The 23,841-nt window shown below is 54.9% G+C and overlaps 1 protein-coding gene and 1 long non-coding RNA gene across 7 annotated transcripts in view; both read right to left on the bottom strand.

Moving 5' to 3' along the window:
- Positions 1–3,858: 3,858 nt before the first annotated feature.
- On the bottom strand, positions 3,859–12,783 carry LOC121106412. The gene is made up of 3 exons (XR_005839036.1): positions 8,016–12,783; positions 6,417–6,513; positions 3,859–5,033 (listed from the first exon to the last, which is right to left on the bottom strand). It is a non-coding gene; the product is annotated as an uncharacterized LOC121106412 (long non-coding RNA).
- A 325-nt stretch (positions 12,784–13,108) lies between these two features.
- The window catches only part of LOC103666644 (migration and invasion inhibitory protein), an 11,763-nt gene continuing 1,030 nt past the window's right edge, over positions 13,109–23,841 (bottom strand). For 2 of the 6 annotated variants that reach the window (XM_040645788.1, XM_040645789.1), the window contains exons 2-9: positions 21,019–21,205; positions 20,442–20,777; positions 19,942–20,026; positions 17,637–17,745; positions 17,504–17,556; positions 16,676–16,805; positions 16,418–16,514; positions 14,758–15,461 (exon numbers count right to left, since the gene is read on the bottom strand). In XM_040645788.1, coding sequence (XP_040501722.1) covers positions 15,147–15,461; positions 16,418–16,514; positions 16,676–16,805; positions 17,504–17,556; positions 17,637–17,745; positions 19,942–20,026; positions 20,442–20,777; positions 21,019–21,141 — 1,248 coding nt within the window. In that variant the 5' untranslated portion in view covers positions 21,142–21,205 and the 3' untranslated portion in view covers positions 14,758–15,146. Of the gene's footprint in view, positions 13,451–14,757; positions 15,462–16,417; positions 16,515–16,675; positions 16,806–17,503; positions 17,557–17,636; positions 17,746–19,941; positions 20,027–20,441; positions 20,778–21,018; positions 21,206–22,458; positions 22,580–23,841 lie in introns of those variants that run through there. The other 4 variants (XM_040645791.1, XM_040645792.1, XM_040645787.1 and 1 more) reach the window with 4 other exon arrangements.

Raw genomic sequence — 23,841 nt, 5'->3', positions numbered from 1 at the left:
CTCCCTTTTTCCTATACGACAGGAGTGTTTAACATCTTCTGGGGACCATCTTGTTGGAATCTGTCTCTGATTTAGCAAAAAGCAAGCTACATCCAGGGCCCGTTGGAAACCCCCTTGTTTTTCTACCAATCATAATTCTGTTTTGAATAATCCATTAAATCTCTCTATATATCCCACCGCCGTAGGGCTGCCGCTAGATGGTCATTCCAACGGCAGTCCCATTGACCACAGAGCTTTTTAACTGAGACGGCTGTGAGATGAGTTCCCTGATCACTTTCAACTATTACTGGAGCTCCAAAGCGAGCAGCCCATGACTCTAGAGCTCTTACTGTTGCAGGGGCGGAAGGGCTAGGAGCGGAAGGGCTAGAGGCAGCCGTCGCTATCCCTCATCCTGTATATGTGTGCGCCATGGTGGCGTGCTTCTCTTGATAGCTGTGGTTTAACGGTCCCATAAAACCTATTTCTGGTTGGTTTTTTTTAAAAGAACTATTTATTTAAGTAATCACTACACCCAACGTGGGGCTTGAACTCACGACCCTGAGATCAAGAGTCGCATGCTCCGCTGACTGAGCCAGCCAGGCTCCCCTAAAGCATCTATTTGTGTCGTAGAATTAAACGTGGCGGGCTTGCATGTGTCTATGGGTGCAGTGTACCTGTATTTCTCGATCCTCTGCTCACATGGGACACATCCTCATGATGCTCTTTGTATATCCTGCCAAGTAACCTGAAGATTTCTTTCCGTGACCCATTGATACGAGGCGTGTGTTCCTACAGGTCCTTTCTGTTTATGTATTTCCATAATTATAGGTGGGGTTTTAGAACTTCTGTTGTTTCCTTATTTATGTGATATTGGTCTCCTTTCTTTTTTAATTTCAATGGTGGTATTTTAGGTAACTCCCATTTTCCATCCCTATCTCTTTTTGAGATTTTTCGTGGCAACGTGTGTCTCCATCCTTCCTTGTCCTGTCTTATTTTTACTTATTTATTAAGAGTTTATTTTTAAGTAATCTCTACATCCAATGTGGGGCTCGAACTCACGACCCCGAGATCAACAGTCGCATGCTTCACCGACTGAGCCAGCCAGGGCACCCCCGCTCATCAGTATTTCTATTCTTAATGGTTCTCCTGGTTCTGGATAGTATATATTTTTTAAATTTTTTTAAGATTTTATTCTAGCTAATGTCTACACCCAACTTGGGGCTCGAACCCACAACCTTGAAATCGAGAGTCACATGCTCCACCTACTGAGCCAGCCAGGTGCCCTTGAAATGTTGTAATAAAATCTTTCAATGTATCTAATGCCAGTTGTTGTTCTATCCATTCAAAATCCTATGCTTTTGTAGTTATTTTATATATGGGCTTTAAAATTACATTTAAGTACGGCATAGTGCTGTCTCTGAAAGCGAAATAAGCCTATAAGTCTTTGTGCCTCTGTCTTATCTTCAGGTGGTCCCATTGCTTGTATTTTATCTATTACTTTATCTGTTTCCTTCCTTCCTTCCTTCCTTCCTTCCTTCCTTCCTTCCTTCCTTCCTTTCCTTCCTTCCTTCCTTCCTTCCTTCCGGAGAGCACTGAATTCCTAGAAATTTGCAGTGGGTGTCCGGACCTGATGTTTTCTCGTCATTAACAGTCCATCCCTCTTCCCTTAGATGCTGGGTTAGCCCTTCCTTTTCTTGTCGGGACGGCTCGTTGTAATTATCTGTCATTATTATGTCATCAGTGTAAGATATTACTAGAGATTTGTCCCAGGATGGATCTGTGCGAGTGGACGGTATAGTGTGTGCTAATACTGGGTTATTTAAATATCCCGGGGACAGCCTTACAAATTGATCTTGTTTTCCTTCCCATGAGAGTGTGGTGCATTCTGGCTTTCCCCTGTAATAGGTATTGCAAAGAACATGTCTGTCGCATCTATAGTCATATAATATTTTCCATTATAACTAGTTATCTTATTAATTACTTCTTCTGTGTCAGGCAACGCCCCCATTAATTTTGGTGATGTTTTATTTAGATTCCTACAATTCACCGTTAGCCTATATTGTCCACTAGATTTCAACACTGGCCATATGGGACAATTAAAACTGGATGACATCCCTGAATGATTACACCTTTTATAATAATCCCATGATCTTTTCTGTTATTTCCTTATGTCCCCCTTTTAATGGGCATTGTTTAGCAAAAGATACTCTATGGGGGTCTATCTTTACTGGTGCTAAGGTTTTTTTTTTTTTTTTTTTTTAATTTGCTTATTTGAGAGAGAGAGCTTGCACATGAGACGGGGGAGGGGCAGAGGGAGAAGGAGAATCTCAAACAGACTCCCCACTGAATGTGGAGCCCCATGCAGGGCTCGATCCCATGACCCCGAGATCATGACCTGAGCTGAAACCAAGAGTCGGACGCTCAACGGACTGAGCTACCCAGGAGCCCCTAATGATTGCCTTCATATTTTTTATTTCTTTTTCATGGCATTCATTCCTCACATAATTTGGGGATTAGATCCATTCCTATGGTATTTTCTAACAGCACGGCAGCCACAAGTCTACGTCCTAGGGGTTCTCTATCGCATCTTAACACTCCTATTTCTATGGTATTCCCTTGGCTATTTTTCCTCCTAATTCTTCAACGTTTATAGTTTTTCCTTTAGTAGATCTTTTTTTTTTTTTTTTTTAGTTTATTTTTAGTAATCTCTATGCCCACTGTGGGGCTCGAACTCGCAAGCCCTAGATCGAGTCATGCACTCCACTGACTGAGCCAGCCAGGCACCCCTCTCTTGAATAATGATATTTGGGATCCTGTGGCTACTAAAAATGTGTCTGTTACTATTGCTTTTCCTATTCTTAGTGCTACTTGCATATATGACCTGTTATCCCTGGTTTTGGTGGCCCGGCCTATCCACCCCAGGTCCTCGAGTTTTTGTAAAAGAAGTTTTAGTAAATTTCCCTTGTTCCCTTTGTCAGTATTCCTGCTCCTCTCTCTCCCTCTTTCTTAAAATTTATTTATTTATTTGACAGAGAGAGAGAGAGAGAGAGAAGAGCAGGGGGAACAGGAGGCAGAGGGAGAAGCAGACTCGCCGCTGAGCAAGGAGCCTGATGCGGATTCCCAGAATCAGGACCTGAGCCAAAGGCAGACACTTAACCACCAAGCCACCCAGGTGCCTCTAGGTTTGCTTTGATAACCCTCCCCCACCAGGGGTGATCATAGTCTCCTGGGTCCTAGGATGGGGGTCTTCTACACAAAGTCTGGTGTCAGGCCTCTTGGCCCTCTTCACCATCTTTCTTAGGCATTTAACTAGTGCCCACATCTTCCTTTTTTGTAAGCTAGCAGCTGCTGTATACAATTTCTTAACTACACAGAGCTCTATTTTCCACGGATAGCTAGGATATTTGTACAGATTTGTCCACAGTTTTTGTTTGTGTCTTTCTGCCAAGTTACAGATTCATTTGGCCAGCAGTGGCTTGTATCTTTGCAATTCTCCCAAATCGGTTAACTTTCTTAGCCCTCCGAGTGCCTTTCCGAGGCAATCTCCCATGGTCTCGACTCTAGCTAGTTCCACCTCCTGCCTGGCATGCAAAGGGGTGAGCCCTGGAGGGGCCTCCGCTGCGACTGCTCCCTGCAGAGAGCCCGTCTCGGCTTCCCCTGCCCACCCCAGTGAGGTGCCTGCAAAGTCTATATTCATATCGATTTGTTCCCCAATTTATTATTTTTAGTTCCGTTACCAGCAATTCAAGCAAGATTCTAGCACTCTTTTCGGATTCTTCTAAATTTTCTAACACACAGTGAGTCAATGACATGGAATCCTGCAGGCCCGCCAACCATCCCGAGCCCGCGGTGAACGCGCACACACGAGCCGTGTCTTTCCACGATGTGGCCTTTATTCAATCATAAAGCAGGGGTAACATAATTAGGAAGCAGGTCCAGGATTCCAAAGTCAATGACATTTCACCTCCTGATTAACTTGGCTTCTCACAGGGCACACGAGCAGAACACAAGACAAGCCACATAACAAACAGGAGAGCAGAGGGCGTAGGAAGGTAACGAACCAGACAACCAGACGCGAAGTCAAGCTGTGGGCGCCCGCTTGAGCTGAGGCCTCGGTCCGGCCCGGGGCAGCTCTTGGCACTCACTGCTGCTTATGTCCAAGCGGGGAAGGCTCTCGGTTCTGTTCGGAGATCCATCGGGCAGAGCCTTGGGTGCGGCTGCCTTCTTGAGGCCATCAGACCGAGAGGGGTCGTGCAGTTTGCTGCAAACCTCCTCCCCTTTCTAAAGGGGTTGAATCCGTCTCGGGCCCCTGCAGACCCGGTCTGCTTCTGTTGGTTATCAGTTCTGGAGCGTCCTCAGCTGGTGTGGGTCTCAGTGAGATCTGGCAGCTGCAGCCCCCTTCACTGCCGGGGACATTGCTTGACACAGGCCCCTGCTTGGCATGAGTGACTCCATCTTGCTCTCTACAGGCCACCTAAGCAGATCGCGACAGGGTGGGCGTGGTGGTCAGAGAGGGCTTCCCTGAGGAGGTGACAAAGAAGCTGAGAACTGTGGGGAGAAAGAACAGGAACCCACAGAGAGTGGGGTTGCTGGGAAGACCTCAGTGAGGGCAGTTAGGGGGAACTTCCAGCGGCCCCACGGGGCCCGCGTGTTGCTGAGGGCGAGGAGAGTGAGCTCCAGATGAGGCCATAGGCGGGCAGGACCCTGGGTTGCTTAGTCAGCACCCAGAAAGAAGGAGGCTTGGCCCTCGAGCAGCCCAATCAGACCGAGAAATGTAGGTCGGTAATAAATAGCCACAGATGAGTCATCTCAAGCCCTGATTTTTAAGCCTGCCTAGCAGCTCTCCTCAGCCTGCATCCTTCCCAGGAGGGGCCCCTGATTTCAAAATGACCAGGTCAGGCAGAGCTCAGCCCCCGGGGCCCCTGTGTGGGAGCTCAGCCCTGCAAGAGCCCAGGGGCCAAGGCAGCTTTTCCTTGCAGCAGCTGCGTCCCTGTCACCTTCTCCGGACTCAGTAAAATGAACAGCACGCAGAAAACTCTCTCATGTGATCTGTGCTGCAAATTAAAAACAAAAAAACAAAACAAAACAAAACAAAACAAAAAATACCGTTGCGTTAATAAAATGGAATATTGGAGGTGTCGTTTAAAAAAAAAAACAGTTTGGGCAAGTCAGACAAAGCTGGGTTCAAATCGCCGCTGTCCCTGCCCCAGCTGAGCAAGCTGGCGCGAGCTGGTTAACCTCCCCGACCGGCTTCCCCCACTTCACAGGGCCCTGCCAAGATGAAAGGAGCTGATAAGTCTTCCTGTAGAGCTGGACCACAGGAAGCTCTAGAATATTCATTGCCCAGCTACTACAAAGACAGGGATCTATTGTAAATATGCAAATGTGTGACCATCTAGTACACGGGAGGCCCCCAGTCTCCCTGCAGCCCCCGGGGCCCCTGGGTTCCAGGCGGGAGCAGTCTCGGGACCCCCACTGGAAGGCAAGCTCCCCCAAGGACAGGGAGTTTTGCCTAATTTCTTCAATGCCTCCCCCCCGCCCGGACTTGGCCCCATAAGTATTTATCGATATAAGGCAGCCCCCCTGAGTTAGTAATAATAATTGTCCGACAGTCTGGACTGCCGGCCTTCCGTTGATTCAGTTGCTAGAGACAAGGAGCCCAGAGGGCTTTTAAATGGCTTGCTACTCTCCGCGGCGCGGGCGGCCTGAGCCTCGTGTTTGAATGGTCCCCTGGCCCTCAAGTTCCGCAGGTGATGAGGCACCCGCCCAGGTGAGTGCTGAGCATACGGTTGTCTGGTTCATGGTTTAGGAGACCCCCCGCCCCATCTCCTAAGACTCATCCTTTGCCCCAAAGTAACATTATTTTTATGACCCGTTCTCTGACCCACAGGGAGACAGGCGCGAGGTCCCACGGCTGTGGGCTGTGCCAACAGATGCGCCAGGACAAAAGCTGACCTAAGATGTGTAGGGACAGCAGGGAGAATGACCTCCCCACAACAATATCCACTCCCAGGTACCGAGGGGTGGGGGGGCTGTGTGCCTGCCGGGCATCAAGGGAGCCCCTCCAGCAGCCCGCTGTTGCTGTGGTAACAGACTCCCACAGACTGGGGGGGGGGGGCTTCAAGGTCACACACTTACTTCTCCCAGTCCCGGAGGCTGGGAGCCCAAGATCCCTGTGAGCACGGGTGGGTTCTCCTGAGGCCTCGCTCCTGGGCTTGCAGACAGCGCCTTCTCGGGGTCCCCACACGACCTTGTTCCTGGGTGTGCACAGCCTGGTGTCCTTTTCCTTTAAGACCCCCTGTTGGATTGGGGCTCTGAGGACCTCATTTAACCTTACTTCCCTAGAGGCTCTGTCTTCACATGCAGTCACGTTGGGGGTTAGGGCCTCAACATACGGATTTTGGGGGGAACCCAACTCAGTCTGTAACAGTCCTTACCCACATGGGCTTGTTCATTCTTCCCCGTATCCCACAAGGCAGGCATGACAATAGCCATGGATACGAGACTGAGTTGAGAGGCTGTCCAATGTCACATCTGAAAGAAGAAAAAAACCCCACAATTTTGTGCTATTCCAGTGATGAACAACCCCTCTCTGTGGCCCCTCCCCCAGCCCCAAATAATCTGGAAAGAAAGAGGGGAGTCATGGGATTTGCGGTCTGAAGAGTCTCAAAGCAGGAAGGGGCTGCTTTCTCTCAAGGATGGTTCTAAGACTTTCCATGCTTAACAACTCCGAGTGACCGAGGGCACGGAGTGCCTTGCCCAGAGTCACTCTGTTAGCAATGCCAGAGCTGCACTGGAGGGCGGCTGAAGGAAGGGGGTGGAGAACCCCAAGCCCAGTGGCAGGGGGAGGGGCAGCACAGCTGGGCCAAGCAGGTGTCAGCACCCCCTCCACGGGGAAAGCTCTGTGATCAGCTGGTGACCCCAAGTCCCTGAAGGGGCTCTAGCTACCACGTCAGGATTCTCTGTGCCCCAACACTTCTCGAACTGCTCACAGAAACTCCCAGCTGACGAGGTGCATGACACGCTCTCGCGCCCTTGGGGTCGGTCTACAACCCCAGCCCCGCTGTGAGCTCACTTCTCACCCACACACGTCCTTCCCCCGCACTCCTCCCTCCCCCACCTTCCACTTTGCAAACGGCTGGGCAGCTGGGGCGGCAAGCAGAGCCCAGCCCCCCCACAGTGGACACATCGGAGAGGCAAGAGCTAAGCCCTGAGGTGTGGGGTCGGAGCTGCAGCCAGGGGCGCAGTCAAAACCACAAGAGAGAGAGACTGAAAAAAAATCCTTCCCAGTCAGAATGAAAAGTGAGACCGAGAGAAATTGAGTGAGAAGCTTTCGGCAAAAGAAAAGCCAAGCGTTGGCTTCCATGAAAGCAACGCAAACCTGTGGGTTGTTAAATGACTAAGTGTTGGGGCCACAGTGACAATGACAGGGCCTCCTGCAGCACGTGTGTGTGTGTGTGTGTGTGTGTGTGTGTGTGTGTACGCGCGCGCACACACGCACATGGGAAGATGCCGAGTGTGTGTGTGGGGGGAGGGGGAGTGTGCCCCAGGGGGATCAGTGTGCCAGGGCCGCGCTCCCCAAGCGCCACACACCGTGTGGTTTACACCCACAAGTGTGTTGTGTCAGAGTCTGGAGGCTGCAAGTCCGAGGCCGAGGGGGGTGGCTCCCTCTGAGGTTCCTGTCCGTGGCGTGGAGGTGGCCATCTTGCCGTGTCCTCACATGGCCTCTCCTCCGAGCGTGGGCCTCTCTGAGTCCAAATTTCCCCTTTTTAGAAGGACACCGGTCACGCCGAATTGTAAAGAACTTCATCATCTTTTCAAAGACCTTATCTCCTAATTCGGTTACCTTCTGAGGTGCTGGGGTTACAGTCTCAGCATTCAAATGGGGGTGGGGGTGCGCTCAGCCCGTCACACTGAGGCTTTTGCTTTCCCACACAAATCAATTCCTGAAGTGAAGAACCCAGCCGTGGCCGGGAGCTTGCCTGTGAGCAGCCGCCACGAGGGCCCGCCCAGCACAAGGGCCGGGCCTCACTCACCGCCAGCTCCTCGGGAACCATGTTGGTTTTCCAGGGCAGCCATGGTCACCACAGACGGGGTGACCTGAAGCAACTGAGATGGATTCGCTCATGGGTCTGGAGGCCAGAAGTCCAAAATCAAGGTGCCACAGGGTTGGTTCTTTCTGGAGGCTCTGAGAGAGAATTTGTTCTGGGCCCCTCTCCCAGCTCCTGGTGGCCACCAGCAATCCTGGGCTCCTCAGCTTGTACAGGGGTCACTCCAGTCTCCCCCCCCCATTGTCACATTCCCCCCCCCATGTGTCTGTGTGCTGCCTTTTCTCTTACAAGGACACCCACCCCTGCAGTTAAGGCCCTCCCTCATCCAGGATGATCTCATCTCAAGAACCTTACCTTCATTATATCAGCAAAGACCCTTACCCCAAATAAGGCCACATTCTGAGGTTCTGGGAAGATACGTCTTTGGGGCCACCAGTGAACCCACTTTGTGGACCCAGGGGTGATCCTGGCTCTTCCCGATGCTGGTGGCCACCATGTCCTCCAAGTGTACTGACAAGCTGGGACCAACAAGGATGAGCAGCTCCCAGGGACCCCTGACCCTCAGAAAGCCCCAGCCCAGCAAGGGGAGAAGATCCGATGAGCCCACCTGGCCCTGGTCAAGAGACATGGGGAGATGAAGGCCAACAAGGTGGCCCAGGGAGGGATGGCTTCCAGAGTTGGGGAGGGGGTGGGGCAGGGAGTGCGTGGGGCCAGGCAGGGAGACCAAGGAAAAGTCTGGACAACAGTTCCTGAAGGGAAGACAGGAGAAAGGCTCATCACTGAAGGAGATGGATGGAGGCTTGCGTCACCTCACGCCCACAGCCGCTCTCTTCTTATGCTGTGTCACCCTGCCCCGCACCCCGAATTCTGACCCAAGGATTCCTGGAAGGGCCTGAGTGGTTTCCAGGCCTTGGGTCAGCCCAACCATGTTGTTCTCAGCCGGCCACCCAGCTGTCCCAGGCATGCAGGCCGATGGGGGGGCCACTGCGGCAAGGACACGGGGCCAGGCAGGGCCCTTTACGAACCATTTACCGGAGAAATTACCTAGCACTTTCCCCTTCCCTCCCTCATTCCTTACTGTGTTTGAGGCCTGGTGGGGTAGACCTCCCCAGAGACAGGCCCCCGACCTTGCAGGACACATACTGGCCCCCGTTTTCGGTCACAGGAGCTGACGTTGAGTAAGTTCTTACTGAGTGCCCGCTGCCACACTGTGAATCTCATTAACTTAGCATCTCGGTCAGTCCTCAAAGCGCGCTCAGAAGGAGGCAGCATGAGAATGCCCATCCTACATGAGGAAGCTGGGGCTCCGGGGCCCACTGACTTGCCCTGAACCCCAGGCCTAAGGCTCCAGGCCCGGTGCTCTGTCCCCTTAGCTGGCACGGACCCCGCCGACACGGGAGGGTGTTCTCTCGAGCTGCTCCTTCCTCTCCCAGCAGACGGGATCGGGAAGGCTGCCGGAATTTGTTGGGAGTGGGAAGGAGGGGTTGCCCTCTGAGCTGGGGTTTTCTGACTCCCCCAGCCCTGAGGGCAGGCAAGATCCCCCGCATACCATCTCTGAGATCTGGGAAATTCTCAGTCTTTCCTCTCCCCTTCTTTTCCAGCTGAGATCCCATGGGTCCGCAGCCCTGGCTGGCTGAGAACTGTCCCTTCCCCTTGGGAGCCGGAGCCTACAGTGCCTGGATGCTCTGGGCTGCCCTGCCAGAAGGCAGAGAGGACTGCCGGGGGCTTCTGGGGATGGAGAGAGAAGCCCACTTCCAGCCAGACAGAGTAACTTGCGGTCAGGGCTCAGCCCAGTGCCACGACAGGGGGATGTCCCCAAAGGCCACCCAAGCCACCACTGGGCGTCCAGTGAGGCCCAACCTCTTGCCACCCCCGCTGGCCACAGCACGGTCCCGTGGAGGCTGGCTTCCCCTCAGGACTTCCTGCACAGCCTAGCCAACCGCCCTCACATACCTGAGACGCTAGTCGTGGGGAAGGCCCTGGTCACCCACAGTCCTGTGGCTGACCCTGCCACCCGTCCTCCTCGCTGTGGGCAGAGCCCAATGACAGGACTGCTCCGCCAGCCACCTGCTCTCAGCAACAGCCCCCCAGAGCAACTGGGGGAGCAAGGCTTTAACCCCATTTACTCATACTCCATAGCTCCTCCTCCCCGGGGAAGGTGTGCCGAGGAAGCATGAATTCAGGGAGGGCAGGGCACTGTGCCCGGTCCAGACAGCACTGATCTTATGACGGGATGGGGCGGGGGGCTTGAACAGCTGATGACAACAGTTGTGCCTTACCAGTTAGGGTAAGCCTCCCCACCTCCCGCTGGTATTGTCACCCTTGACAGAGGGTCAAGCCAAGCTGCAGGAGTTAGGTGACACGCCCAAGGTCACAGTCAGGAAGTTGCCGAACAGCACGGGGAGGGTCTGAACCCCGATCTCTCACTTGGGATGCCCAGTAGAAACTTTCATTGCACCAAATGTAAATTTCCAGAACATCAGAATGCCGAGTCCAAACGGCACAGGGGGATCTAATTCTGGAAAATCCAGCATTTTGTTGTCTTCTGGGCCACACATGGTCTACCTCCATGAGGACAGAGAAGTGGGAATGGAGTGGCCGCTCAACTTCCCAAAGAACAGAAGCATCTCCCAGTTGCCATCCAGGAAGTTGGAAGGCTCCCTTGGGAGGCCGGCTAGCGTTCATTCCTCCGTGCGCTCCCCATCTACACACCAGGGACTGGGACTCACAGCTGCTGAAAGGTGTAGGAAGGTCCAGGATGGAGGGTCCGTCCCCACACCCCCTCCCAGGAGGCCAGACCCTCATGATCTGCTGGAGACGCATGACAACATGACCTACTGAAAAACCAGTGACCGTTCTCGCTCACCCGGCAGAGCCAAACTCCCGAGACACACACTCTTCAGTCCCAGGGCTGTGTGGCCTCTGACTCCCCAAGACCTAGGGGCTCATCGATTCAATCACTGCCCCGCCATCTACCTACTGGACCCCTACCATATGCCACGCGCTACTGTAGGCTAGAGCCGAGGACGAGTCTGGGCCCGGCTCCTGTCCCCAAGCATCTTACTGTTGAGTGTGAGGGGGCTCTGGCAGATAATCAGAGGGGGCCTCGGGCTCAGGGGGCCGCACCCCGTTCTGTGGGAGCAGGGAAGGCCTCTGAGAGCAGATGTGGAAGCTGAGGCTTGAGTAGGTGTCCAGTGGTAAGAAGACAGCTCTGGGCAGAAGGAGCAGCGTGGATCAAGACCCGGAGGCCAAGGGCAGCCAGCAGGTTTAAGACCCAGAAGAAAGCTTCGGCAGGCTGGAGGCTTGCTCTGAGGGGCGGGAGAGGGGAGCAGGGGTCAGTGCTCACCACACCCCGACAACTTACAGTGTCGACTTCTCCTGTGTGGGGGCTCAGGGGGGCAGGACCCTGCTCTCCCTGTTGCCTGGTTCACTGCTACTCTGTGGAGCCCCAAACAGTGCCTGGCACACGGTAGGAGCTCGACGCACACATGGCGCATGAGCGAGCGTGTAGGTAACGAATGGCCCATCTGGGTTCGTGTGTCTACGCCGCGATACGGGCAACAGAGGTCAGACCCCATGTTTTGTTTCTAAGTTTAAGTAATCTCCACCCCAGCGTGGGGCTCGAACACCACCCTGAGATCGAGAGTCATGCGCTGCACCAACTGAACCCACCAGGCGTCCCTGTTCTTATTTCTAAGTGACTAACATACGACATCACTTTGGGAAGAAGTAGGTTATCTTGCTTTTTTCCTTTGGAATTTAGGTCACATCCTTGGAGGGGGAACAAAGAAAGAACGCTATTCATTTGCAGGAGTGGGGAGAAACAACGTATCAGTGCGTGCGCGCAAACACAGGCGTCCTTTGGCTCAGGGGAATTAAAGCCTCCTCTTATCACCCTCGTGAGAAACCAACAGGGAGGAAAACGCCAAATCCTGAATACAGGTTAGCCACTACTTTTGAGAAAACAAGAGAAAAAAATTCCAACTAAGAAAAAAGACTCTCTCTGCTCGCGCGAAGCTATTACATTCTAGCAGCAGAGAGAGGCGAAGTAAGGGAGCTCGAGATCAGGCACTTAATAACCCGTAAGGGCCGATGTGGACAAGTGTGGGGAAGGGAAGCGTGTGACGGGGCGGGACGCATCTAAGGGCACAGCAGCTGAGATGTGGACGGTTAAGTAGGAGCTGGAGGGGGTGAAGGTTGCGGACAGGAACAGATCTGGACAATCCTAAGTGAGGGGGAGGGAGGGTCCTCGAAGAACATGGAATGGCGTGCAGGTAGCTGGGGCGGCAGGACAGCGGTGGGGACGGGCTGCAGGCTGCGTGAAGTTGGCCTAGGAGACATGAAACTCTGTCCAGGGGTCTCTGCCTATGACCTTCACTCTTGGGGACCCTTAAGTTTGAAGAAGCCTGTTCCCCCAGATGGAAGCGGTCATCCGGAACAGCTCAGCAGAGGCAGCGTGGGCAGGACGGCAGCCCAGGGCCGAGTCCTCCTCAGCCTCCCTGAAACGCTGACAAGCACACCAGCAGCAAAGATCGGGTTAAGTCTTCCCACCCCAGCCGACTGTTCCTGAAGGCCCCCAAGGAAGCCACCGTGGAGACCACGACTGAGACAGCCAGGGGGAACCCAGAAGTCAGTTCATAGAAAGTCGGGGAGTCCTTAGGCTTAAGACTTTTTGTGTCTCAGAGCACCTGGGTGGCTCAGTTGGTTAAGTGTCTGCCTTCAGCTTAGGTCATGATCCTGGGGTTCTGGGATCGAGCCCCATGTCTGGCTCCTTGCTCAGCGGCCAGTCTGCTTCTCCTTCTCCCTCTACCTACTGTTCCCCCACTTGTGCATGCTCTCTCTCTCAAATAAATAAATAAATAAATAAATTTAAAATTAAAAAAAAAAAAAATGGGGTGCCTGGCTAGCTCAGTTAGTTAAGTGTGTCTGCTTCCGACTCAGGTCATGATCCCCGGGATCCTGGGATCGAGCTCCACGTCAGGCTCCCTGCCTCTCCCTCTCCCTCTGTCTCTCAAATAAATAAATAAAATCTTTTAAAAAAATTTTAAAAATTAAATTAAAAAACAAGACTTTGTGTCTCATTCTAAAATGCAAATTCTTTCACATTTTAACATCCCTGAAATTAGCGTCACCTCACAGCGGGAGCATCGGAGATCAGACCCATTTTTCCTGGTGGCAGACAAAGGGTGAGTCTGTCAATGGTGTCACAGTGTCTGCAGACCATGGGTGTGGTTTCTCGCACAGAAGACTGACCAGAGGGGCGCCTGGGTGGCTCAGTCGTTAAGCGTCTGCTTTCGGCTAAGGGCGTGATCCCGGCGTTCTGGGATCGAGCCCCGCATCAGGCTCCTCCGCTGGGAACCTGCTTCTTCCTCTCCCACTCCCCCTGCTTGTGTTCCGTCTCTCGCTGGCTGTCTCTCTCTCTGTCAAATGAATAAACAAAATCTTAAAAAAAAAAAAAAAAAAAAAAAAAAGACTGACTGGAAGTAAATGGGGGAAACCTACATTTTCAGAAGAATTGTGTTTCCAGAGAAACCATTTACCCTGAGGCTTTAATGGACCCAGCAGTGCCATCAAGACTTTTATGGGAAACATTTGTCTTGTTCAAACTGTTGCTTTTCTAGGTCAGCCGAACTTCTAAGCTGATCTCAGCTGTAAATTCATAATTTTGTTTGGCTGAAGATTTCCAGATTCTCTTTTCCCTCTGGCCAAAGAATTTCTAACAAAACCACTGACTCCCACAGGCCCTAAGACTTAAAATTACATGTGAACAACATAAAAAAAAAACAAACCCAAACAGTCCGATTTAAAAATGAACAGAGGACTTGAACACACGTTTCTCCGAAGAAGACATACAAATGGCCTACGAGCACAAGAAAAGATGTTCCCCGTCACCCACCATCAGGGAAATACAAACCAAAACCACAATGAGATCCCCACTCACACCCATTCGGATGGCTATCATCAAAAAAGCAGAAAATAAGCACTGATGTGGATGTGGAGAAACTGGAACCCACAGAAGGCCCTGAGAGCCGGGGGTCCAGCAGCTACCGCAGCAGACCACCCCCCCCCCCGCCACCCTAACACGTGAGCCGTGCTCAGTGGCTGGACCAAGCTTCCCCGGCATCACGGCTCACGTGGAGCCCACAGAAGACCACAACCCTCGTTCCAGCCCTCTGAGCTGAGAAACCTCAGAAAAACCACGTTCCTCCTCTGGGCTTCGGGCTCCCATTTATTCCATTTTTATCCTACAAAACCAGGAATTTTGTAATGTCCCACCTATCAGGAGAAAGACAGACACTGGCTGGTAACCCCGGAGGGGAGATCCGGGCCCTCTGCCAACCCCGCCTCCAGCTCACCGCCTGGCTCTCGGCTTCCCCGTCTGCGCCTGCTGCGGCTCTGATCACCCGGGGCTCCTGGGGCTGGGCCAGAGAGGGCAGGGGAGGAACCACTGGCCCAGGGACTTCCAGAGAGGGCCTCGGTCAATGGGACCAAGAAGGGGAGAACTCACTCACTGCCTGCTGTCCCCAGCTGCAGCCTCAGCCCCTGAGCCCAGAGCCCCCACCCGGGAGGCCACCTGCCCAGAGCTGGGAGCTGCACAAAGAGCCACACCCAGGGTCGTGGGTCCACCCAGCCCAGTGCAGGTTGTCAGATGTGTCTGTCCCCAGGGGAGCCTCCTGGACACCGAGGACACCGGCAGGCTAGACCCAGCACACAGGCCATCTGGAGCTACAGAGTACTGAGCTTTATTTACAAACGTGTCACAGAATCCCCCCCCCCCAAGCCTGGAGTCCCCACCTCTGTCCCCAGGAAGGAGAAAGGCCTGGCCCCATCCCCTTGCCCAACTACGAGGCTGGGGCCCAAGTCCACCTCCCTTGTCGTGGGCACCGTAACAGAGGAGAGGGGTTACAGGTGACGGCAGGGGCTCCGTCCTCCTCCAAGTGGCCAGTCCTCAGGGCTTCGGCCAGGGAGCGCATGGCTGCGGTTCTGACCAGATTGGGGTACAGGCTGGGACCCTGGTGGGCAGGGCCTGGATGGTGAATGGGGAGGTGTCAGAGGGGGCCACTTCAGAGGTCACCCTCAGTTCCCACCTCATCACCTTCTGGATCAGAGTCAGGGTCACCTTCCTGGGTGGGGTGGGGGAGCTGGCAGGGAGCGGAAGAGCCTGGGAGGGTGCCGTGGGCCGGGGGGCTGGGGCCCTGCCAAGAGATGCTTCTGGGCTCTGTACTCCCTGCTCCGATCTGCACCCCCAGGCCTGCTCCAAGGCATCTGTCCCTCCTGGGGCACCCTGGACCATACCAGGTGGGAAGGGTTGGCAGCTGACAGCTTCCGGTGCTGGGCCTCGGAGGACACACAGGACCAGAGGTCGAGGCTCTTGGGGGCTGAGCTTTTCTCGGACTTTGGAGGGAGAATGTCCCATCCCAGCAGGCAGTGCTGTGGAGAGCGAGAGGTTAAGGCGCCTGGCCTGTGGCAGGGCTCCTTTCTGATGGGAAGCACCCTAGGGAGGGGGCTATGCCTCTCCCCTTGGACTGCCAGCATCTCCTAGCTGAAGCTCTGTCCCCCCTCAAACAGTCATGATATCCCCTGCAGACTGAGGCTCCCCCAGGGCAGGGGTCTGTGTCTATCTACTGGGTTACCCTAGGCCTTCCTTTCCCTGCTGACCCAGGTCCTGGGCCCCTGGCCTGAGACAGGAGGGAAGCCCGTGGATACTGACAGAGCACTTCCTGTGTGACAGCCTCTGCCCCACGCCCCTGACAAGTACTGATTCACAGAAGTGCCCCACTCACCCACCAGTCAGAGGACCGTATGCTGTACCCATTTTACAGATGAGACCGACTTTCCTCAGCATCCCTTCTCCTCCCCATAATCCCAGCTCCCCCAGCCTCAACTGGGAGTGGGGCCCCCACGGACCCCGCCCTACCCAGGAGACACAAAGAACGTTTCCGTGAGAGGCACTAGGAAACAAAAGGACCTGGGTTCACTCTTCCACCTGCTGACCCGAGGCCAGTCACCTCCCTCTGCCTCAGTCTGCTTATCTGTACAGTGGGATGGCAACAGGACCCAGTCTTGGTTGCCGTGAGAGCTCCATGAGGTAACCCTCCTACTATGCACACAGCACCCGAGAGCTCCATCAATGAGGCGCGTGTGCATGATGCCAGCGCGGGGGCACTTATCCTGGAAGCGTGGGGTGGGTGAGGACCAGGGACTGAGCATAGTCACAGGGGATGGAAGCAGCCCAGCCCGAACTCTGGACACCTGGGTGCTCACCTTCCTCGCGCCCAGCCTCGCGGTGTGGCCTTGGCACAGTCTCTGTCCCTCTCTGGGCCTGGGGACCCACCTGGGGACCTGGGCTCCAGCCCAACCCCACCCAGCCCCACACGGCTGCTCACCCGGGGCAGGGCCAGCGTGTTGGAGGCGTCGAAGCTCTTCCGCCGGTGGATGTGGTAGCAGTGTGGGGGGTCCAGGACGGACAGCGGGATGCTCACCCTGTGGGGGGGGGGGGCAGCAGACAGAGAAGGTGCTGCTGCGGGTGCCGCCGGCGGCTCAGGGGCCCACGCCGCCCTCCCGCAAGACCAGCAGGCCTCAGGACCAGCTCCACTCCTCGGCCGCCGCTGCCCCGAGGTGCCCTACCTGCTCCGGCCACTCACCTGACCTGCGCCGGCTCCACCAGAGTCTCAGGACGCCTCTGGTCCCGAGGTGTCCGGCACAGGCGGCAGGGGGCGCCAGGATCCGAAGGCACCAGAAACAGGCGCCGGCTGACGCGGTAACAGTACACGCCTGCGGGGCCGTGGGAAGCAGCAGCTCCTCTCAGCCGGGCCCCCAGATCCCTGGACCCCCGCCCCCACCACACAGGCTGGTACAGAGGGACACGCACAAGACACAAACACGCACATGTGCCCCCGGGACAGCGCTGAGCACACCGCCGGCTCCGGCAGGACGCACAGTGCGCCCGCACATTGCACACACACTGGCGTCTTCACACCCGTAAGCGGCACGTGTGCAAACACGAAACGTGGCTTCATACGCTCACATCCGTGAACGCACACGCACGTGCCTACACTGGTCAATCACACGCAGGAGGCACACACGTACATTCACGTGCACGGCCCTCACACGCGATGTACACACGTGTGTGCACCGTATGCTGCAGATGCGACCCCAAAGCCAAGGCTCAGGTGCTCGCGGGACTGAGGCAGCGCCTCCACCCCCCAGGGCGCAGAGCAGCGGAAGTGGGGGCACACAGGAAAGGAGGCAGCTGGGGAGGGGGGACTTGGGGTGACACAGGGCCGGCCCTGAACCCCACAAGGCCTGGTCTCAGCTCCCCCGCCACTCCCCAGCCCCCACCCAAGGCTTGCCCCACCCTGTCTGGACCCTAGGTCCCCCTCCCTGCGTCCCCAGCACCCCAGCTGCCTCCCTAGGCTCCAGAGACCTCACTCGGCCAGGCCACGGGGTGCCTGCTGAGAATTTCCACTCACATTCATGGTCTTCCTCCCCGCCACTGCTCTCTCGCGGGCCTAGGAACTGGGGTCTGTGAGGGGAAAAGGGTGAGCAGGCTGGGCGATGGGGTCCCTGAGCTGCCCTGCCCACCCCTCGGCCACCCCTGCTCACTCAGGGTCACTGTGGATACACTCCTCCTTGTTGGCTTCCCGGAAATCCTGTAGCTTCGAGAAGAAGGCCTCGGGCTTGCTGGTGACAGGTGAGCTGTTGTCCAGAGACCCTGGAGTGGGCAAAGCACCGGGAGCTGCTGTGTGGCCACCGGCCGAGACTTAGGGGGCACTCGGCCCAGCACTCCAGCCTACCTGCTCTGCCCCCGCTCTGCCTTGTACAGACCTGGAGGGGACGCGCCACTCACAGTGACTGTTGGTCCTGTCTCCGTGCTGTCTCCCCTCATGCACAGCCTATCATCCAGGCAAAAAATATTAAGACAAAAAATACTTACAGAGCCCCTCCTAGGGGCCACAGTTTTATGTGCAAGGGAGAGAGGAGGGAACTAGACAAAGCCCTGCCCTCGTGAGCCTTACAAATACGGTGGTAAGGGACAAATTAGTCACCAAAGAAACCTGTGACCCAGCATCAGGTGGTGACGCCTGCCAGGAAGAGAGCCGAGTCAGGGAAGCACGCAACACAGAGCTCACCGCTGACAGGACGGGGTCGGTGGGCGGCAGGGGCTGAAGCCCGACTGAGAAAAAGGGAAGGAGAGAAGCTGGAAACAGCGAGTCTAGACAGCCCTTGCGAGGAGCTCTGTTCTACAGCACAGCAGAGAAAACAGGCAGTGACCAGAAACAAACACAGAGGAGAGTGGGGCGCCTGGGTGGCTCAGTCGGTGAAGTGTCTGCCTTTGGCTCAGGTCATGATCTTGGGGTCCTGGGATCGAGTCCCATGTCTGTGTGTCGGGCTCCCTGCTCAGCGGGGAGCCTGCGTCTCCCTCTGCCCCTTCCCCCCACTTGTGCGCTCTCTCTCTCTCTCTCTCTCTCTCTCAAATAAATAAAATCTTTAAATAAAATAAAATAGAGAAATATCTCATCGGGGTAGGAAATAACATGTTGCAGCTTTACCGCTGAGCAGACGTGAGACTCGTGAAGTGTCTCAGAGCGGGCAGCTCAGCCTTCTCACCTGTCCTCGGGGACAGGGGACAACAGCAGCACCAGCCTAACCAGATCACCGTGAAGAGCAGAGGAGATGATAGGAGTAAAGCCGAGGGAAGCTCACAGAACATCGCATGTAACAGGCGCTCCCTAAAACCTGTTCTCCGCACCCTTGCCAGTGTTCACATGCTGCTGGGGCGGAACGAGGAGGAAGGAGACTCGCAGGAAGCAAATCTTCCGGGAGCCCAGAGGGGACAGGGTAGAGCGCACAAATGCAGGGACAGGCCTGAGATGGGAGCGCTCGTCCACCCTTGGAAAGGAGCGTGAGCACAGGAACAGGCGGGCAGGAGGCAGGCGCCTCCATTTTCCAGAAACGGGAAGCAAGGCAGTGAGCTGACAGGCCGGGAAACCCTGGGGACAGGGCCTGCTTCCCCACCACTGCTAGGCCCCTGCAACCCCAAGGCGCACCTGCCTTCAGGAAGGAACTCCACCTCTCTGTGCCTCAGTTCCCCCTTTGTGAAGTGGGGAGCCAAACAGCAGCAACTTCTTATGACCGACCATTCACTCACTCATTCGACAAGTGTTGTGTGAGGGCCTACGATGCGTCACACGCCTCTAAGCGCAGGCTCCGGGAGATACAGCAAGATGTCTATGGCCCTGTTCGAATGAAGCTTACATTCTACTAGAACTCAGCTAAGAAGCAAGGAAACAGGACGACTCCTGAGAACCAATGACACAAAGAACATACAAATGACTGATGCCACAGGCAGGGATGTGGGGGGCGGGGGCCCTACGACATTATGCTCATTAGGCCCTCAATGATGAAAAGCAACCAGAGGGTGTGAACCTGGGGAAGTGCATCCAGGCAGCCAGAACAGCAAGTGCAAAGGCCCTGAGGTGGCCATGACTGTGGCAGGTTCAAGGACCAGCAAGGAGGCCCGTAAGGCTGAGCGATGAGCCAGAGGCTGATAGTCAGAGGTCACGTCATAGAGCTAACTGAGGCCAGGTCTTACCTCTAAGTCTAGAGAAGGATTTTAGATTTTATTCTAAGTGTTAAGTACCCTGATTCCCATGTTTAAAAATTCACTCTGGCTGCCGTGTCAAAAACAGAGAGTAATGGGGTAGACGAAGCCATAGGGAGACCAGCCAGGCCACAGGTTGCTGGCGGTGGGGGTGTAGGGGGGTAGATAGGCAGTATGACGTAGAGACGATATGCATACGGAGTTCTGCAGGGGCCCAGCACCAACACATGCTAAAGAAGATGGCAGCTCTGACTCATGCATTCCGCACCAGGAGGGTTCAGGCAGGCACGTGGAGGCGGGCCATACCTGCAATCCAGTCGTAGCCCAAGTATGGTCTGAGGCGCCAGCTGGTGTCAGGCAACGCAGACTCCTCACTGAGGGTCACTCTTGACTGAGGAGGGAGACAGAGGGGCAAGGGCTAGGCATGCAGGCCCAGCCTGAAGGAGGCCCCCCCTTGCGGGAAGGAAAGGGGCCATGTCCTAACTTATACCCTAACATGGGCCCCAGGGCTCAGTCAGGGGCTTGGGAGTTGGAAGATAAGAGTTTGGCCCCCAAGCCCCCTCTACATGTGACTTTGAACAAGTGTAGCCTCTGAGCCTTGGTCTTCCCATCTGTATAATGGGCTCATTATCTTCTTCCCAAAGCACTGAGAAACTAACAACGACCACTTTTTAAGCACTTCGGCTGAGCTGGACATGACTCAAAGTATCTCCAGGAAGCCCCCCACCCTGAAGGGAGCCTGCTGATGACTGCATTTGTGAGACAGGGAGACTGAAGTTCATGGAAGTTCTATTCCCCCCTGTTACCTTGGACAGCCTGCTTTGTTGATCCCGGGTAGAGCTCTGGGCCTGGGCCTCCTGAGGCCCTGGACTGTCCAGCTCTGCTGAAGGCTCTGGGTCATTTGAGTCTGAGATGGCCAGTAAGGGTGCCAAGCAGGGCCTCAGTGAGCCCAGGGACGCCTGGTGTCGGTACTTGGCAGATGGGAAAGAGACCACTTCAGAGCTGGTCCCGCCAGGCCAGGACAGATCACAGGGATCAGCCTGGTGGGCGTCCTGTAGGCTGGAGGCTCTGAGGGCCATTAAAGACGTCTCCTGGGATGATGATGTCTGGGAGTCATAACTGCTGCTGGAGTCCCGGGCTGACTGGAACAGAAAGGCCAGGTCACCCAGGGAGCGGCCCAGCCACCCACCCAGCTGGCCTGCACTAGGCCTGGTTCCTCAGTCCTCATCCCTGCTCCAGCCTCTGCAGTGTTCCCAGCCAGACCCTTCTTCGCTGGGCCTCAGCTTTCTCTAAACTGGGCGTGCTGCACACGAGGCCTGGGACCTGCCTGGTTAGGCAGCCCCCTCCACGCCCCCCTTGCAGGTTCTCAAGGTGGGTGCTCACTTTTGAGGCTGCTTTGGCCACTGACCGCCGCACGGCATCCTGCCCGACCCACAGCTGCCTCAGGAGCGCCAGGTTGAGCTGCCGCAGCTGTACCAAATCCTTGGTCTCCACCATCCCAGGCATGCATGTGGCGTCCTCCTGGGCTGCAGTGTACCCTCGGGCTGAGTTCCAGGCCCAGCTCTTCTACCTAAAGCGAAGACAGCATGACACCACCCAAGGAGGCTGCCCTGTAAAGCCGGAGGCCTGGGTTCGAATCCCTACTCTGCTCCCTAACTGTGCAGCCTCAAGCAAGTCATTTAATCACTCTGTGCCTCAGTTTCCTCATCTGCCAAACAGAGATGATAACAGACCCCCTGAGGTTACTGTAGGGATTAAACGAGGTAATGCACGTTAAGCCTTAGTATAGTACCTGGTACACAGTGAGCACTCAACAAATGTCTATTATTAAACTGGCCACAGTGTGTTTACTTACACGCCCAAAAGGGAACCATCCCCCTTTAACAATCTTAAGTATGAAATTAGTCTAATTAGTAGAACACAATTCGGGCAAGTCTACAAATATAAAGTATTATAACTTGTGAATCCAACCCTGATCAGGCTTCTGAAGGGAAGCTTCCCTCTGTCCTGCCCACCCTTCCATCTTCTGTTTCTTTTTACAAATGAAGAAACCAAAGTTCCGAGGAGTTAACCAACTTGCCCCAGGTCACACCACTAGTAAGTGACAAAGCCAGGATTTGAACCTGAATCTGGCTCCAAGACCCATGGTCACTCCAGCCTCTCCCTTGTAGCAGAGAGGTGCCTGGAATGCCTTCTCCTCCTCCTCTCTCAGCCTTTTGCCCCCAGGGATCCAGGCTCAAAGACACACCGATGCCCCAGAAGGGATTTCTGCAGGCTGGGTAAGGGGTTTCCTAATGCCCTCAGGGATCCAGGCCCAGGCTCCACCCAGAAACTCAGTCTCCCTCACTGTGCACCATGCCGGTTTTAACGCTGGGTCAGGTCAGACCCTACTCTCAGAAAGCCGGCCCGGCCCCCCCCCCCGCCCCACCCACACTGGTCACCTGGTGGACCGCCCACACCACGGGCCGAGGCCGAGGGAAGCCAGGCTACATTAAGCACTGCCCCCCCGCCAGCCCCGTCCCCGGGTACAGACGACCCTGGGAGAGCGGGAAGGGTGCAGACGAGGGAGGCAAACAGCCGGACCCGCACGACCCGGGAGTCCCGGCCCCGCCCTCACCTGACCGGACGCCGGTCAGAGCTCTCAAAAGAGAAACGGAGGCAGCAAAACTGCCGGTGTGCTCACCCCCTCCCTTTCTTCCCACCGCAGCCTCCGGACGCTCCGCGGGGCGCATGGGTGGGGGACCTCCCGCCGAGTCCTTCCTCCCCACGCCAATCCCGCTCCCGCACTCACCACCCGCTCAATCCCGCCGCTCCCGCACTCACCACCCGCAAGCCTGGAAGCCCGGAGTTCCGCCCAGGCCACCCTTCGCTTCGCCGTCTGGGGGCGGGGCCCGATCCGGCCGCCCTAATTGGTCAGATTGCGGGAGGCTCCGGGCGCTCCTGCGAACGTTACTCCGCGTTCTGAAGCGGCAGTTTCAACATTGAGGCGGGACTAACAGCGGGACTCAACAGCTGATTGGTCAACTGCCGAGAAAACGCGCTGGTCGTCGATTGTAGGAATGGGGCGTGCCCCCCGAAAGGCGAGCTCCGATTGGTCAGGACGGGGCCGCCGGCCACGCGGGGTTTGGCGGCGGCAGTTTCAGAATCTGGACCGGAAGCTGCTTCCAAGCCGCAGAATTCCTCTATGGGAGGCCGGGTGGGAGTGGGGTAGTGGGCGGCTGGAGACCCATTCTTTCATACTTTCTCTCCAGTATTTATCGTGCCTACTTTGTACCAAGAGGCACGGTGCTAGGCACTGGGAGGCAGAGAAGAAGGAAGACGGATCCCTGCCTGGAGGAGAGGGAGAGGAAGTTGGGTTAAGCACGAAGACAAATTCCTGTAATCCAGTTCGTATGCGGAGCATGCCGACTGCATTTTACAGAGAAAACCAAAAACGGAGGTCGTACGAGATGAAGTGACTTGACCAGAACATCTTAAAATCAATCAGTGTAATTCAGCAAATTAACAGGAAGGAAAAAAAAGGAGTGAGGGAGGACGGAAAGGAAGGAAAAAAAGGAAAGAAAAGGAGAGCAAGAGGGATAATTTTGGGGTGCTGGACACGCTCTAAAATTGGATTGTGGTGAAGGCTGCACAACTTTGTAAACTTGCTAAGATGATTTAATTTACACTTAAAATGAGTGAATTTTGTGTGTAAATTACACCACAATAAAGCTGTGTTGTCTTTTTTTTTAGTAAGTTCATACCCACCATACAAGCCAGTCATTCTACTCCTAGGCATTTATCCAATGGGGGAACAACTGTCCATACAAAGATTTGCATATGGATGTTCACAGCGGCTGTATTCAAACATAGGTCAACAGATGAATGGAGAAACAAATCATGGTATATCCACACAACAGCTACTACTCAGCAATAAAAATGAATAAGCTGTTGATACACAATATGGAAACATCTCAAGATAATTATGTTGCATGGAATAGAGTATGTACTGTATCTTCCATCTGTATAAAACTTTAGAAAAAGTAAACATCTATAGTGATAGATCAGTGGTGGCTGGGGGGTGTGGAAGAAGGCATGACAAAGGGCCATGAGGGAACCTTGGCGGTGATGGATATGTCCACTACTTGGCTGTGGTGATGGTCTCATGGTGCACACATATGTCTAAACTTAATGTACACTTTAAACTTGTAGTTTATCGTATATAAA

This window comes from Ursus maritimus, unplaced genomic scaffold, assembly GCF_017311325.1.
Source record: "Ursus maritimus isolate PB19 unplaced genomic scaffold, ASM1731132v1 scaffold_32, whole genome shotgun sequence".
In the NCBI taxonomy this organism is placed as follows: Eukaryota; Metazoa; Chordata; class Mammalia; order Carnivora; family Ursidae; genus Ursus; species Ursus maritimus.
This window is presented reverse-complemented; position numbering and strand designations above follow the sequence as displayed.